The 16,265-nt window shown below is 42.0% G+C and overlaps 1 protein-coding gene and 1 non-coding gene across 3 annotated transcripts; both read right to left on the minus strand.

Annotated features, from left to right (window-relative positions):
• Window positions 1–1,924: 1,924 nt before the first annotated feature.
• RBMX (RNA binding motif protein X-linked) lies at window positions 1,925–12,536 on the minus strand. 2 transcript variants are annotated; one of them, XM_086470629.1, is made up of 9 exons: window positions 12,516–12,536; window positions 10,919–11,045; window positions 10,619–10,725; window positions 4,907–5,078; window positions 3,686–3,802; window positions 3,208–3,322; window positions 2,965–3,090; window positions 2,781–2,869; window positions 1,925–2,282 (listed from the first exon to the last, which is right to left on the minus strand). In XM_086470629.1, the coding sequence occupies exons 2-9, from the start codon at window positions 11,025–11,027 to the stop codon at window positions 1,975–1,977; spliced, it is 1,143 nt and encodes a 380-aa protein (XP_086326755.1). In that variant the 5' UTR covers window positions 11,028–11,045; window positions 12,516–12,536; the 3' UTR covers window positions 1,925–1,974. The 2 variants fall into 2 exon arrangements, with proteins under 2 accessions (XP_086326755.1, XP_086326754.1); XM_086470628.1 differs by having other exon boundaries at window positions 2,781–2,884.
• On the minus strand, window positions 10,796–10,869 carry LOC147414906 (small nucleolar RNA SNORD61). The gene has a single exon (XR_015183802.1). It is a non-coding gene; the product is annotated as a small nucleolar RNA SNORD61 (small nucleolar RNA).
• Window positions 12,537–16,265: the final 3,729 nt, after the last annotated feature.

Here is a 16,265-nt window from a genome sequence, read left to right on the forward strand (position 1 = left end):
AGAAATCTTCTTTCCAGCTATTACATTAGTTTATTATTTACCTTATGTATGGGCACAGGCACTACTCATCTCTGCCATCAACACAGATGAACCAGCATTACTTCAGTGGTATCTTCTAGAAGGTATCACCCTGCAATCAAGAGAAGATACGATAAATTGACAAAAGTACGCTTTACAGCACCAGACAACCTATAGTGCTTCCCCCCATTTTCAAAAAGTCACAAGCTTGGGTTTGTAGATTACTCTGTTGCAAGTTTTACTACTTCTTTTTTAGTGGTGGAAGATTCACTGGCTTGGAATAGACTGGACTGGCTTAGTAACAGGTTGCATGGCTTATGGATTCTCATTCCTTTCCAATGGTGCACTGCCATGTTAAATCCATAAGTTGAACGACAAAACTTACTGAGGACTAAACAGTGGTACAAAGCTTTTGGGTTTGTGGTTTGGTTTTTTTTTTTAGTTGGAGGTCTTCACGTCTAATATATTCAAGAGCATCTTTTCAACTTCATGGCTTTACCTGAGTCATAACTTGCCACAGGTTCTGCCACATGTACTAGATATCCCTGTGACGCAGTGTCAAACTAAACAAGTCAGGCATCCAACTAAACGTCAAGTTTGCAATGGCTTGCTTCAAACTCCCAATAGCCGAGATGATATTTGTCAATCTAAACCAATTCCTGATTTCACAAGGCTTTAATTTTGTTAAAATATAGTATATGTAGCCTCTTTAAGCATCTTCATTGAAAGATACTGGGCACAAAATACCCCCTCCCAACCCTACTTGGCAATATTCTGTCTACAGTCAGCTGCATTGTCTTTATTTCAAAATTGGTGCTTAAATGCTTTTATCCAAGAAGAAATGTTGAATTTGGAGAACTTCTAATGTATTGGAGTATTTCTTTTCCTTTTTTTTTTTTTTTTAAAAAAAATCTAGACAGCACTTCCATTGCCATGACGTGCAACTTGTCTTACTGTACTAGAGGAAGGTAACTTGGTTCAATTTTGACTTAGACTGGAAAAACTAGTTTGCTTTGCTTACCATCTTTGCTGTTTCACAGGCATTTGATGCTTTAAATCAGCTGTGGAATGCTGAAAGATTCACTTGTTTTTATGAAGCCATAAGCCTTTGAGAAGTTGGAGAGAAAGACTTCTTTGCTTATCTTATTTTCTCCTTTGGAATCAAAGATGTTCCTTTAAAAGTGAAACACTACAGAGTTGCAAAAATTTGAAACAGTATGAGTAAGCATCGTTTTGCAGCTTCTTTGATGGAATTGGTCAAATTTTTTTTTTTTATTTTTACAGTATTCTGTAGCTGACTTACATGTACATGATTTATTTTGAGGGGAGACCTTTTCAAACTCCCCATGAAACAGTAGGAAGGCAGAAAAGAGTATTATCCACTTGCTTTTTCGGGTTAAGTGAACGATATCCTCTATTTTTCTTTACACAAGGGTCTGAAGGCATTTTGTACTGGAAACACTGTGACTTCAAATTCTAGGCACAACTGAACTTTGTGTTGAATATCCCCACCACCCTCCAAATCACAAGCAATACTTTAAGAATGAGATGCTGAACATGTAGAACAATCCATCTCCATGTTAGATGGTTGGATGTTGTGTGGAAGATCTTAAGAACTGCTTGTTCCATTCATGAGGAAAATCAGATGGGAAGAGTAGCTTTCAGGGAAACTTTACTTTGAAAATTACAACACTAGTACACAGCTCAAGTTTTATACATTTAACATCTGCTTTTTGAAAGAAATGTTAACAATTTTGAAATGAAATTAAACATTGGTTTAACTTTTCCTCACAAAAGCATAAAAGTCATGGAGGGGAAAACTTAACAGGCAACAATAAAAAAAGGTAAAAACAACTTTTCCTTTTAGTAGTCCTCTGGTAGTAAAGATAGAACAACTTCCACTTTTCATTTTTTTTGAGAAGTAATCTGTCTTGGTCCAAAAGTTTAAGAGTGTTTTTAGTATCTGCTTCTGCCTCCACCTCTATCAGATCTGCTTCCACCACGGCCACCACCTCTGGGTGCTCCGCGGCTTGAACTACTGTAAGAATCACGAGGAGGTGGATAGCCCCTTTCCATGGATGGGGGAAGACCCCTGTCTTGTCTTCCAACACGATCACGTCCACTTGAGTAGACATCACTTCTGCTGCTTGAGTAACTTTCTCGGCTTCCATATCCATCTCGTGTGCTGCCGTAATCATCGTATCGACTGCTTCCACCATAAGATGGCGGGGGCCCTCGTGCAGGTGGAGCACTACGTGAGTTACCTGCAGGGTCAATGGTCAGGTAATATGGCAACACCATAAGTTATATATAACAATTTCAATCTGAATTTACAGAATTGCTGTATTTAAATTTTTACTGCTACTCTTTTGTATGTATCGAGATGTTCTTAATATAATCTGCCACATTAATGGTATTTAAAGTGGGGATTGCCTATCAGGCAGTGAGTGGATTTAAAGACTCTGAAGGAATGAAGACGGTGTTTATTCAGGCAGGCTCTTTACTGGGTATTCCAGAACAGCTTGTTACTTTAGAGAAGAAACTCAGCCATATTTCCAGAGATAGTTGCCATTCTGAACTGTAGACTTTGCTTCTTTAGCTTATTTAACAAGATGATCAAATGATAACCAACAACTGCACTTTCACTGTAGGGGGAAAAAAAAAAGTGTGCCACTTCCCCCTAAGACATGAGCAACCTAGTAAAAGTCAGATTTGATGACATCTGTACAGATTACTACACGATCCTCAAAATGGATTCTTACCATAACTCTCATATGAATCTCTGTACGAGCCTCCACTTGGATGATCCGAGTAGTCTCTGTCACGTCCACCACCGTAGCCATCACGATCACTATAGGAGGAAAGACTACTAAGACTTAGTACAAATCAGTGAGGACCCAGCAAGAAAAAAACACGACAGGGAGAAAGAAATCCAACAGTAGGTACCTATAGCCCCTAGAGGGATATTCATCACGTGAACTAGAATGACCATAGTCCCGATACGCGTAGTCTCGTGGAGGTGGTGCATAGTCCCGTGTATCCCTGGAACTGGGATAATCTCTGCTTGAATACCTACAAAGAACAAGAATGGAAATGTTAGCAATATGTCACACCTCCAAAGATTTGGGATCAAAATCCTTCTCTGAACAACCAAAAAAAAGGACAAACTAAATTAGTAAAACAATTTACCCATCTTTAGTGCTATAGCCATCATCTCTTGGAGACATGTAGACATCTCTTCGTGATGGCATGGGTTCTCTGCGTGGAGGACCACCATAACTGTCTCTTCCACGTGACACGGGAGCTTAAGAAAAACAGTCCAAAGCTTAATTAGTATTTAGCCACACAGAAGACTCCTCAAGGCAAGTGAAGTATTAGCAGACTGTTTATACCTATGTAATAAGTATCTCTGTAGCCTACATATATAACACTTTACATTTCTGCTTGTACAATTTTAAAGCAGCACTGGGAGGCACATAAGCCACCAAATCACACCAAACTGTTCCAAACAGCTACAAAGTGATACTGGTATGAACCAATAGATTAGAAAAACAATACACTATGCCACAGCAGATTTAAGTTAGAATCAATGATTTGCAACTGTTCCTGAAGACAGACTATGAGTCTACAGCTGACTAAGCAACAAAATAATTCAGGAAGTCCTTACCTCTTCCTCCCATACTACTGCTACGCACTGGTCCTGAAGGTGCAGATCTTTTAGGTGGTGGGCCTCCACTTCGTGGAGGTGGACCTCTCTTCATAGGAAGTGGCCCTCGAGAAGATCCTAGAAGGATAAGCCATGAACCAACTTATTTCTGGGATATTCACCTGTATGCCCCTAAAGCCTGAACTACAAATAACTAGGCACTGTTATATTACCACTATGTGATCAACAGTAAACTTCCAAAGTTAGACCTCAAAGCCTCTTCTTGTGTTTTGGCCACTACTAGATGCTACTGGCAGAATCGAGAGCCCACCAAGTTAACTTTCCACAGCCTAAATTCCTGTCAAGAACTGTCTTTTAGAACTTATGCAAAAGCCACAAGGTGTGACACAAGTGAGAAAGATAGCTGCTATCTGTAATCAGTCACAGCTTAAATGCTCAACAAGTTACTGTTCTCAGAAGACAAGAGCCACCTGGGAAGATGTACTAGAGAAGATCCTACGTAGAAAGGGAACAGAGACACTACAGAGTCTGTAGAACCTACTACACAGACTCTCCAAGACAGCAGTTTTCACTACTTCCAGGGAATTTGTTCTGCATTACAGCTTTTACTGTTATACTTCAGGTGCTGCTTGCCTGTTCTCTTAAGCAATAGTTTTGATACTGAAAAGTCTCTGCATAAATAGCTGTATCGTAAGTTACAGAATATCCAGTATCAAGTAATCTACTATCCTTCCACTTCAGAAAGCTTCAACTCAACACACTACTGTTTTATAACAGCAAAGAAGGCTCAGCTTCCCTAACGCCCACTATGATCTGGAAGGATCAGTCCTAGAATTTAGTAAGTTTAGACCTCTTGCTAGTAAGAATGAAAGGCAGTTCCCTTTCCCTGACGGAAGAGAATCGCTTTTTCAACTTGAATACCAGAAAGCTTCCTTTCTCACGTGCAGGGCAGGAGTTTTGCTTTTCTTTCATAGCCAAAAGTCAAGTGGAGTGTTAGCTGTAGAAGGGAATCTTCACATTTGAAAGCCTTTTCTTAAGGTGTACTTGTCTAATCAAAAATTTGACTAAACTGCTGAGATCACATTTCATCATTTTAATAAAGAACAAGGAGTGCACTATTCGGCTGTTTGACTTTTTTTTTTCCAGTAGGATTATTGTCATCTTCCAATGGGATTGTCTTGTGTGTTGTCCAAGTATATAATGAGAGAGGTAAATACATACCCAAGTGACTCCCTCTTGAAGGTGGTCCTCTCGCGCCACTTCCGCCTCTTGCACCTCTAAGGCCCCTGGGAGGCCCTCTGCTTCGTGGAGGGGGTGGCGGCCCACGCCTACCACCACTTTCAAAGGATGGCTTGGTTGCTTGTTCCACTTTAATTGCTTTCCCATCTAATGACTAAAGAAGAAGCTGCTTTACTTACTGCTCAGTCATGTTTGTATTTCTTAAATTAAGCCCCTCTTGCTTGACAATTATAGGGCTTCCATTTTATAAAGTTAGAGCAACTCTAGAACTGATTTCAGTCTTCAGTATTAGTCCCCATGTACTCAGCAGCACGTTGGGCCTAATTTCTACAGTACTTCATTCTTGTGGTATTGATGAAAAAAATACAGAGCAGCATCAGAAAGGACTTTCAGTGAAAACACACGCGTCCAATGATTACGGCAGCCCCATGTCATTTATTCTGTAAATGAAACACGATTTATATCATCTCCAATTTACTTTCAATTGCCATGGACTTTTGTACCAAACTAGGACTGCACCGGTAGTTATAGGATTAAGCTGAAGATACGTTAGCTTCAGTTGGGATTTCTGGCAATGGGGAGGCCGTTTAGTACATTTTCTTGATGTCCTGATATAACGGTGATCACTGCAGTATTTAGAAGTAATTTCAGCATCTACAAAGCAGACTCAGTATGATACTTCACCCCTCTTTTCTACAGTTTCAAGCTGGGTTTTCAAAAAAGGTGACTGTCACAATTTACTCAATTACTTGTTTTTCCAGAGTGGAGGTGCTTTGTGGGTATTTTTGCTTGTTTGGGGATTTTGTTGTGTGGGTTTTGGGATTTTTTTTTTGGTGGAAAGAAGTGGAAACTTTTTCTGGAATACAGACCTGCAGTAACAGGAACTCTGCAGCCAACTATCATACCTCAAACATGAGCAGGTGCTAAGACATATTGAGTAACTCAACCTAATTCATCAAATTTCTGTGTAACCTTTCAGACACCACACATTTGGCAATTATAGCAGAGCCAAGATCACAAGCTCTGCTGAAGTTCGATTACTACATATCTATCCTGGCAAACAGAGCTTATTTGCCTTTTTTAGCAGTTAAATATTTAATGCTGCTACGACAACTAATGAATCACATCGGCAGGAAGTGTCGTTTATCACACTTTGCTGCAATAAATGAACAAGAATATGACTGCTAGTAATGTCTTACTCTGAACTGCTGATAGTATTTTACTGAATCTTTTTTGTTCTTCACTGAAATCTAGCCCTCTCTGAAATCATACACTTTAGTAGCTCTGGTATTCTGCCACCATATGAACTCTTGTAGCTACTGTTTGAAAAACCTACGTGTATATCCACAGGTTCAACTTGATCCATTGTAAGGAAAAAAAATAAGGATTACTAGCAAAATCACACCAGTCTTGGCTTTTATCTTAAAAATATTTTACTTATGGAAGGTTCCTCAAAAAGCCTTTTGGCATGACAAGCTGAAACATTCCAGGAGTAAGCATTAGTACCTCTAATCACTGGAACTGCTCAGTTTGTATCATATTTCGCCATCATCATCATTTATCTCAATCATCCTTCTCAAAACAGGAACAATGGGCTTGAAGCCTTAAGCTTTGCCATCATGACCAGTGCTGTCCTCAATTTCATAGCAGATTCTGGACAGCTTGTTTGAAATTTGGAAACCAAACACCATCCCCTTCTGGTAGCACAGGTTCTGGAAACCTGGAGGCTAGGTCCAAGGTTTTGGGTTTTTTTGTTTTTTGTTTTTTTTTTTTTTTTTTTTTTTTTTTACAGAGGAGGTAAAGTTTTCCTTCTCATTTCTATTTCCTTCTGCTTTGCACTTAGGCATCTCACCTAGGCAAAAAGATACGTTTCTCTGGAAACTGCTTTATGCAAGCAGTCTTAAAAAGCTATGCCTAAGGTCCAAAAAGACCTTTTGTTAGGTCCAAGAAGATTCTTCTTTTTTGTTCATCAGAAGATATTTGTCAAAGTTTGTCCTGTTTTAAAGCCGAGGGGACAACTTCATTTTACAGGTTCTTAGCTCAAAGAAAGGTCTTGTCTCACTGAACATGTAAAACTCACCCAAGCCACCTCAGAATAAAGAATTTTTTTTTCCAATGAGCCCAAAGCACCAGCCATCAAAATAAACACTCAGTTTATAACGTTGATTCAGAGTGTTACAGTAGCATTTTTAGTATGATATGGGCACCATAAAGTGGAGTCACCTTGGCGCTAAAAAGCAGTAAAGTAATTTAAGTCACTTAAGGATAATAATAGATTGGCAATCATAAAAACTCCTATATGTGGAATTAACAATCTATACAGCTTTGTAAGGTGAGCCAGGGAACATTAACCAAACAGAATGAGAAAACGGTCCTGCAAACTGTTCCACATTCCAACAGAAAAGATGAATGAAATTTGGAAAGTTTTGGGAGTGGGGCAGAAATCAAGTATTCCAAAGAAACAGTTACAGAAACGTGCATGAAACTGCAAGCTAACACCACACAGGGCTTTCCTCTCCAACGGATGGTTTTATTGTCGATGCTGCGACTCCACCATTTCTGCATGTTCCTTCATGACACATCAAGCGGGCTTCCTTTCACCAAACATATTCAAGAACTGAAGATCATTTCTTATGAAGCTGAGCTTCTACATATTGTTACTGCTTCTTCACTAAGAGAACTTGAAAACACTTTCTGTTGCTTAGAGGAAGACAACCTTCTGTAGCACTGAGTTCAGTTTAGACTTATTTGGATTGTAGCATTTACTTCCAACCTCTTAACATAGTCCAGCTGGTTTGGCAGGTCTACACTGGAATTTACTGGTCCTGGATGTTTCCTCTAAGGTCCTACCCTCTAATTATCCATTTTGTCCTCAGGACTTAAAATCAAAAGGTCATGAGAACAGCCTACTGCACAAAATGACCATTACAGACCGAGTGATTCACACTTGCATCCAGATAAGCATGTGCATTTCATGACATAAGCATTTAGACTTGACTACCATGAATTACGGTTGCTCTTAAAGAAGGTTAGTAATTTGCTATGATGAAGTACTTCTACCACTTCTGTGCTGCTCAGACATGCTAACATTGATCCAATTCTGCAGAGAAAGTAATTTTTTCAAGTGAAAAATCTCTACCCTGACTCTAAAATCATTATGTCCTGACTGATCTCTTTCTGCAGGACTGAAATCAGTCTTCAACAAGCAATCTTAGACTAGTCTGTATTTATCCCATTTTGGAATGAAATATAATTAACTCCCTTCCACCTACCCAGAAAAGAGCAAAACACTGGATACATGCTTTTCATAAATATTTGCAGGGAAAAAAAAATTAAATGGATATTCACTCTTGCAGAATCTAAGTTAAGTCAGCCTCTTCTACTGGCTGCAACTTTGAATTCCTTTGGAATGAAGAAGTAAGCAACACATTGGCAATGCAGAACTCTTCCCCCAACGAGACAGGTTGACTAACTCTTTACAGAGTACTTCGACTGTTGTCTGCACAGTGCTTCTGCTGCTGCTTCTTAAGTGCTTGAAATACTCATGATGCTCCAATCCATTCTTTCCAAATGGAGAGAAAAACTCCAAGTTCTGATTTATTACAGCGATCTCTTCCCACAGCATGCCTCCAACATTGCTCCTCCTTGGATCTAGAATGCAGTGTCTTTTTGAAGTATAAGCAGTATTTATTGTCCAGAAGGCTTTCTGAAGATGAGGACAAGAACAAGATGATGTCATGAACATCTTCTGTATCTTTCATATCCATGGTTGAACCAAACTAGACCAGTACAGAACTGGAACTATACACAGCAGCACCTAAATGTTTATGTGAAAAAGGTCATTCTAGGACAAATCCCAAGTGAGGATGTTCTTTTCACATTTCAAAGCGGACGAAGGTACTTTTAGATTTGTAGTGCTGAAGACAGAAACCATGAGAATGATGATCCACAAGGCAGTACTTTCTAGCACTTCTTGACAGCGATGCAGATGGTGCATTCCAAACATGTAGGCATTATCTCAGCCAAACATTCAATCACATTTAGCTACTTTACGAAGCATTGCTTTCTTGAATGTTTCCAATGTGACCAAACACTTGCCACAACACTCAAGATTTAGAACAGTTGGTGATTATTTCCAGAGGAATTTTCATTTGAAAGCTGCACTCCACAAACACTCAGGATTAGCAACTGAACTCCTTTCAGTCTGACAATTAGTTGTTGGTGCTTGAAGTTACCTTATGTGAGGATTCAGTGCAATTACTACTTCAGAGCAACTCAGTGTTTAAGAACTACAGTAAACAAATCTTCAGAACTGCAGCAAACTACACAACAGAGAAATAAATAAAAGGAGCATCTTTAAGGATGTTTAGACTTGTACAGAAAGGACATTACCTGACTTGTCACTCTCTGCCTTGAAAAGAACTACTAACTTGTTTAAAAAGGAAGCAAGTCTCCAAAAAAAGTAACACTGATCATTATGCAGTTGTCCTGAAGCACCCAGAAACTAAAGTACACATAGCAGAAGCCCTGCTATAACACAAACCAAGGAAGTTTTACTACTTGTGTTCACTGTGAACACCACAGCAAGCTCATTTTCTTATTCCCAAAGTGCAAATATTTGTTCTGCTTTACTTACTTGATTGCAATGACTGACATTTTTCTTTCACTTCAATGTCTTACGCTAACAAGACAAACAGCTACCAAAATCCCAAGTGTTAATTAATAAGAATCAGTAGAAGCCTCTTCTCCTTACACAAGCAGCATCTCAGAGACACTGCTTAGAAACAGGCCAATGCAGCATAACCTTAACACCACTGTTCAGATTATGCATGAAATACCAGAGTCTGACATTCAGGTGAACTGAGAAGACAGCTTTCACTGTCTAAAGAGACAGCACTGCTATGAAGATAAGCAGCTGTGGATCAATAAGTTACAAACTTGCATCCAGCTTTTCAAACACATGCCAGAACAGACACAGATCACAACAGCCTACAGCCCTTTGACAAACCATCCCACCGCTTATCTCAAAACTTTTGCTCCAAATTCCTACGTTTCTCTTTTTAAAGAATTACATATGCATTGAATTTTTACTACTTAGAAGTCATATGGTTGCATTGTAGGGTGTAAACAAGCAAATTCAATTACTGGCTAACTGGAAAGTTATTTCACATTAACTGGCAAGATGCTCCTCATACATGCCAGGTAGATTGATGATGCAACTCACCAATGTAGGAGGTTATCTATAGATTAACAGATAAGCGCATCAACACTCCAGCACAGTAGGGAAGTTCCATTAAACCCATGTTAAGAGAACCATTAATACTTTCAGGTAAGACACTTCCCTGAAGTGTAATTTACACGTTACTATAGTCAAATATGATAAAACAAGAGCATTATAGAAGACATGCAAGAATGAAGAGCTGACTAAGAAGTCCTCCACCACCAATTAAAAAAAAAAAAAAAAAAAAGAGTACAATTGACTGACTTCACTTTCTAGTGTTAAATCCGTAACCAGGAGAAAGTGATTCCAGCTTCATGGAGGCAGAGACATCTTGCCAAAATTCAAAGTTTTGACTTGTCTCGAGGACATTCTAACCCACTGTCTTTCCAACATCTATTACTAGTTAATTTACCCCAAAGATCAACACTGCTGGTCAGTAGCCACGGCAGCATATAATTGGTGTTAATTCCTACCTTTCCGTTCATATCTCTGGCAGCATCTTTTGCATCTGCTGGACTCTCAAATGTGACAAATGCAAATCCTCTGGACTTGTTGGTTTCACGATCTTTCATCAAAAGGACTGCAGAAATAAAGCCGTGTTACCCTTTCCTGTAATCAGGCAGCAACACTTAACCTTTATTTAACCTTTCAAGCTCAGAACTTCTTAGAGGACATGAAAGCACTATCATTTCAGACAATCAATGCCAAAAAAAGTCATCACAGCTATGTTATTGCTTTTTTATATCTTAAAATAGAAAGGCTTTTCTTTTTACCTTCCACAATGCGTCCATATTTGCCAAATACAGCCTCAAGGGCTTTTTCGTTAGTCTCTGTGTTCAGGCCCCCAATGAACAGTTTCCCAGGACGATCTGCTTCAACCATTTTGATTCTGCAAATGACCTAATAAAAGCGTAACATTGTTATTAACAAAACATCAAACTGCACAGAGACTTCCATACCACCTCATGGAATATAAATGACTTCTTTCCTCAAACAAGCAAACTTTCTTGAGCTATTTGTCCATTAAGAGACATGAGGTATAAAGAACATTAATAAAATTAAATTTAGACAGAAGCAACTAGAAGTAGTACTGCCTTCAGTTGCTTCTTCCCATTGTACAGTCTATTTCCAATAGATCAAGTTAACTTTAAAAAGTGAAACAAAATACTGGTAAGAACTCTCTTAAGATCAAGCAGTATGGGTGAATGTGAAGTCTTTCAGGTTTACAGCCGTTTTGTGCTCGATGGTAACTCCCTCTAGATCCCGCCACAGATGTTGCAAAAAACTTAGTATGCCAAGGTAACAGCAAAATACTAACTTTAAAGTCAACTTGGACCAATATTCCAAATTAACCTCATTCTTTATATTATTTGATGTACATCAAAACTACGCCAAAGTCCTGGCCTACGAAACGTGTCAGCCCGAACGGATACCAGACCGTCACTACAGTTCTACAGAGCAAAGCCACGGCCAAGGCAAGGCGGGGGGGAGGACTTAAAAAACCAAAACAAAAACCAAAACAAAACCAAAAAAAAAAAAAAACAAAACCCAACCAAAAAAGCCCGGGGCCTAAGACAAAACAAAACCCCGAAGTGCTTGCCAAAACGCCTGGCGCCTGTGAACAAACGCTACCCGCAAGCCTCCAGCCCAATGGCGGGAAAGCCCGCAGCAGCGTGCAAGGGGGAGGGGGCGGCCTGCGCAGCTCCCGCAACGCAGGAGGGCAGGGAACAAAGCAACCCCCGGGAAGCGGGACACCGGCGGGCACCAGGCCGCCCCGAAGGCCGCGCCGCGCCCGCCCCCGTCTCTACCCCGCGAAGGGGCGCACCGCGCCGGGGGGAGCGCGCGTGGGGGGGTGTCAGACCCTCCGCGATCCCCACGCACCTCCACAAAATGGCGGCCACCTTTCACAGAGACTCGTCTCCGTGGCGGCGCCGAACGACTGCCCCGGCGCTAACCTAACCACGCAGCTCAGTCCCGTTTTGAGCTATCCGCCCGGCCTCCAGGCTCGGCCGCCGCCCTCCCTTCGCTCTCCTCGGGGATGCGGAGGCCCAGGCAGCGGGACCTCCAGCACAACCCCCCGCACCTAAAATGGCGGCGCCACCGCGCCTCACGCGGTTGGGGTCCCCCCGCTCCCCGCGCCGCCCTGCTCCCTCCACCCTACACGGGGCCAAGCGGACAAGGAGGCAGGCCAGGCTCCGTCGCGCCTCACCTCGGGCCCACAGCGGCGGGCGTGCGGAACGAAGCTCCCTCACGCGCGGGCCGGGCCTTTCCCCGCGCCGCCACCCTCCGCGGCCCACTACCACCCTGCAGGGCCCCGCTTTCCCTCTCCCCGAAGCCCCCGGGCCTGCTCAGCTGGCCTCGCACACTCACCTCCGCTCCAACCGAACGGCAACTGCGCAATGAGAGCGAACAAAGGCGCTGCAGGCCTTTATACCGCTGACGTCACCAGCCGGTTGGAGCCCCGGATGCACGCGGCGGCGAGTCCGGCGGGGGGAGGCCGAAGCCTGTCGGGGTCCTCTGGGACCGGCGTGAAGCCCCCGGGCCGGCTCAGCCCTCCGGCAGCGGCGGGGAGCGGCCCGGCGAAGGGCTGCGGGTGCCGGAGCACCCGGTCCTGCCCGGAGACGGGGCGCGCACCGGGGTGGGGGCCGTGAGCCGCGGTAGGTGAGCGCGACTAGATCCTCCGGCCAGGAAAGGCGGGCAGCGCGCCCCTCTTTGTCTGCCGGCCCCTCCGCTGGCACGTTAGCCACTTCCGAGCGGGGTGGCCGACGGAGCGGCTGCACAATAGGGTCAGTTCAACTTCGGGGAAGTGCCTGTGCGGAAGGTTAACCCCGTGCAGGTGAAGCAGGCATTGCTAGTTAGTTTAATTAATACGTGTGCGTGTCAATACCCCTTCCTTGGAGACTACGTTGGAATAAGCGTAGCTTAGAATGAAATACTTTGTTGATAGCACAAAAGTTTTGCGCTGGTTCAATTGACTCCAGTGTTTAATTATACCTGAAGTTCAATTGTGGCTGTTTTCCTTTGTTGGCTAAACCAGCTAGCTGAGAAGTTAGGAGGAGTCTGTACATACAAAAATTGGCTGAATTTTCATAATTTGAATTTGTAGATCATCTAAACCAGTATTAATCGGTCACCAAGGCCTGTTTTCTTAAAAGTCTAATCACCTCTCAGTCTTTAAATTTAAAAACATTTTTTCTGATTTTTCTGTTACCTTTTTAAAAGCTAAGTGATAAAAGCAAAAGGGAAGTTGTCTGATCATATATTCGGTGTGATTTTTAAACAGGACAGCTATTTTGCAAGCCTGTCTGTCTCCATTCATTACCTTTTATAAAACTTCCAGAAGCACGGTGAACTTGGTCACTGAAAACTGGCAGCCAGGACCTGTAAATAACACCCATTTGTACCCCTTGAAGAAGGAACCTTAGAGTTGATCTCTACAAGATGCAAAAGCTTGGTTTTGCAGGTTCCTTGAATGTTTTAGGATTTCATACAGCTTCTGACTTGTCCTTGTGCAGTGAGGGAACAGTGCCAAGATGTATCGCAGGTAAATTGTTTAATACACCTGGTTCCCATGGCGAAATCCCACTAGGATTAACCAGAGGACTTAGAACCTCAAGTGAATCCCCTGGTCCCAGGTTTGAGTAACAGGGTGCCAGCAGCCAGTCCCTGTGCACTTGTGAGGATTTGTGGTGCTGAGGGATGCCTGTTGGGTCTGAGAAGCTGATCTCCAGAGCCGCTCCGTGTTCTGTACTGGACCTGCACCAGCTGTGGCAGGTCACCCGCTGTTTTTTCCTGAGGCTTTTCAAAGGGTATCCATGTTCTATAGTAGGCAGTGGTGCCTGGTATCCATTCAGCCTCTCACTTGTACATACCGAACCTTTCCCTACAGACACTACAGCGTGCCTTCACTGAGAATCCCTAGGGCTGGCAGGGCTCTACAATGAACCTGCTGGGAGCTAAAGGGACAAAAGGTCCACCTTTCCCACCTGTATCTACGGTCCTTCTGCTCCTTGGCACAGTTATTTGTACCAGCTGCATGGAGGGGTAGGAGGGGATGGGTAGGGTTGAAGCAGTCAGAGAGGGTGACGCAGTTTCCTAGGCCGTATTGTCTTATAAGAGTTGTAGGAGACAAGGAATATGGTCCTCCAGCATATTACCTTATCTACCTTCTTAAAAGTGTGGAACGGACATTGCTCAACTCCCCCGTGACCTCTCTTCTCCCGTGTGGTATTCTACAGACCTTTACTTCTGAGAGGTGCCACAGAGTCTATAGGCTCTACTGGTACTGCCCGGTGCTGTTACAGTCACGGAGCTGCGTAATTGTCGCATCCTGATAAAAGAACATCAGACTCTATTCTTATCTTCAGTTCTGCGGTCTCCTCTGTTCAGATACTGATAGTCAACTGCCCTTTGTGTTAGGGAAAGCGGAAGGCAACATTGCTTCAGACTGCCTCGGATCTGTGGAGAATACAAAAAAGAAGGTAGCTCTCAAACACTTCTCTAGACTGTAGTACGTACTTAAAGCTGATCACCTTTCCAGCATAGATGCTCAGAGTTTCTGGGTGCGATTACTGTGCATGGGAAAAGGGAAAGATGACCTTCGGTAACGAAGTGGGAGGGCCTGCGATAACAATGCAGTTGCCAAAGAAGGGCATGGCTAGATACTCATCCAATTATCATATGAAAAAAAAGGTTCAAAATCTAGTCTCCATACAGAATTTAAACCTCAGAACCTCCCTGGAATGGGTAGTGAAAACTGAAGTGAATTGCTAGTCATGTAAGAAACATGCTAAAAATAGTCTCCATCTATGTGTGAAGTCTCCGTGAGCTGCTGTGACCTACAGTAGAGTATTTGCTGACTGCCTCCCAGGTGATTGGAAAGATAAGCAAAAGCAAACTAAAGTCTCTTTTCCTTCCTCTAATTAAAAGAGTAAAATATTTCATTGGTAACTTTAGGTTTCATTTTATTAGCATTCTGTTAACACTACTGTAGATGTAGCTAAATCGGATTAGCATGAACATAATTACATTTGAAAAAGCTTTTGAACATAACTGCTGTAATTGTAAGAGGGCCAAATTCTTCTATCATTTGTCCTAAAAGATATCTTCATCAGGTTTCTCATCAAAACCTTAGTTCCACCTGTATTGCAAACTGGAACAGTATTTTACTGTATTCCACTACGTAGTTTATGTATAGTCTTGCTCCAAGTTCAGTGAGGATATGTAATTGTTCCCTCTCCTCTCTTTCTTTTTTGTAAGTTTGAATTTTTGTAGAAAAACTACAGAAATCTTTAGGGAACAAACTGCAGTCTGAATGGAAACTAATCCTTCTTATGCTTCATTCAGTAAGAAGTTCAAGGCTGAAGAGCCATGACAGTTTCTTTGGCAAATGATCTCTCAACTTTGAATTTTCTGATAGGAAGTTAAGACAGTAATAAGAGGTCCTAATACTGGCCTGTGCAGAATAGGAAATAGATGAGATATCTGGGGAAACAGACCAGAACTCCACCAACCTTTACACTGAAGGCAGTTGCTATCTTAACTAGCATAGATATACTTGCCCTCGCATTATCACAGCTTAGAAAATTTTCCTTACATTTTTAAAAGTAGAAGAAATGCAATTAAGTATGTTACTTACAAACCCACATACATATAAACTGATCCCTTCGTGCCTTTTCATAACCATAAATATGAACCCACTAGATGGGACAGGTGGACGACATTCCATGAGGGTCATATTTTATGAATTTTTGTGGTACTTTCATCTAAAATGTCACTCTCTTGAATTAATCCTATGATATTTAACAACATAGTTGAATTTACACTACAGACTTGTTCATACAGAGGGCAGTACTTGGATCTCCCTTGTACCATGCTGTGTATTTTCCATGAACATACTGACCTTTTGCCAAGTTCATCATACTTTGGGTTTAAACTGGATAAAAGATTCATGAGAACTGGGGGATGAGGACTAACGAATACATAAATAATCTGATCACATAAGACTCATTCAGTATGAATAAAAAAGGGAATGTAATTCCCTCTAGATATATAGACAAAAACTAGTAACTGAAAAGATCGGTTTAATGCTTTCGTGACAAAGAGCAATTTTCTAGGCAG

The sequence above is a fragment of the Leptosomus discolor genome, chromosome 9 (assembly GCF_034619465.1).
Source record: "Leptosomus discolor isolate bLepDis1 chromosome 9, bLepDis1.hap2, whole genome shotgun sequence".
NCBI classification, from domain to species: domain Eukaryota; kingdom Metazoa; phylum Chordata; class Aves; order Leptosomiformes; family Leptosomidae; genus Leptosomus; species Leptosomus discolor.

Coding starts and splice junctions, on each gene's coding strand:
- RBMX (XM_086470628.1), bottom strand. CDS start 11,027: ATGGTTGAAGCAGATCGTCCTGGGAAACTGTTCATTGGGGGCCTGAAC. Junction 3,323..3,685: donor CAGTAGTATGGGAGGAAGAG/GTAAGGACTTCC, acceptor GTTTTTCTTAAG/CTCCCGTGTCACGTGGAAGA. Junction 3,091..3,207: donor GGCTATAGCACTAAAGATGG/GTAAATTGTTTT, acceptor TGTTCTTTGTAG/GTATTCAAGCAGAGATTATC.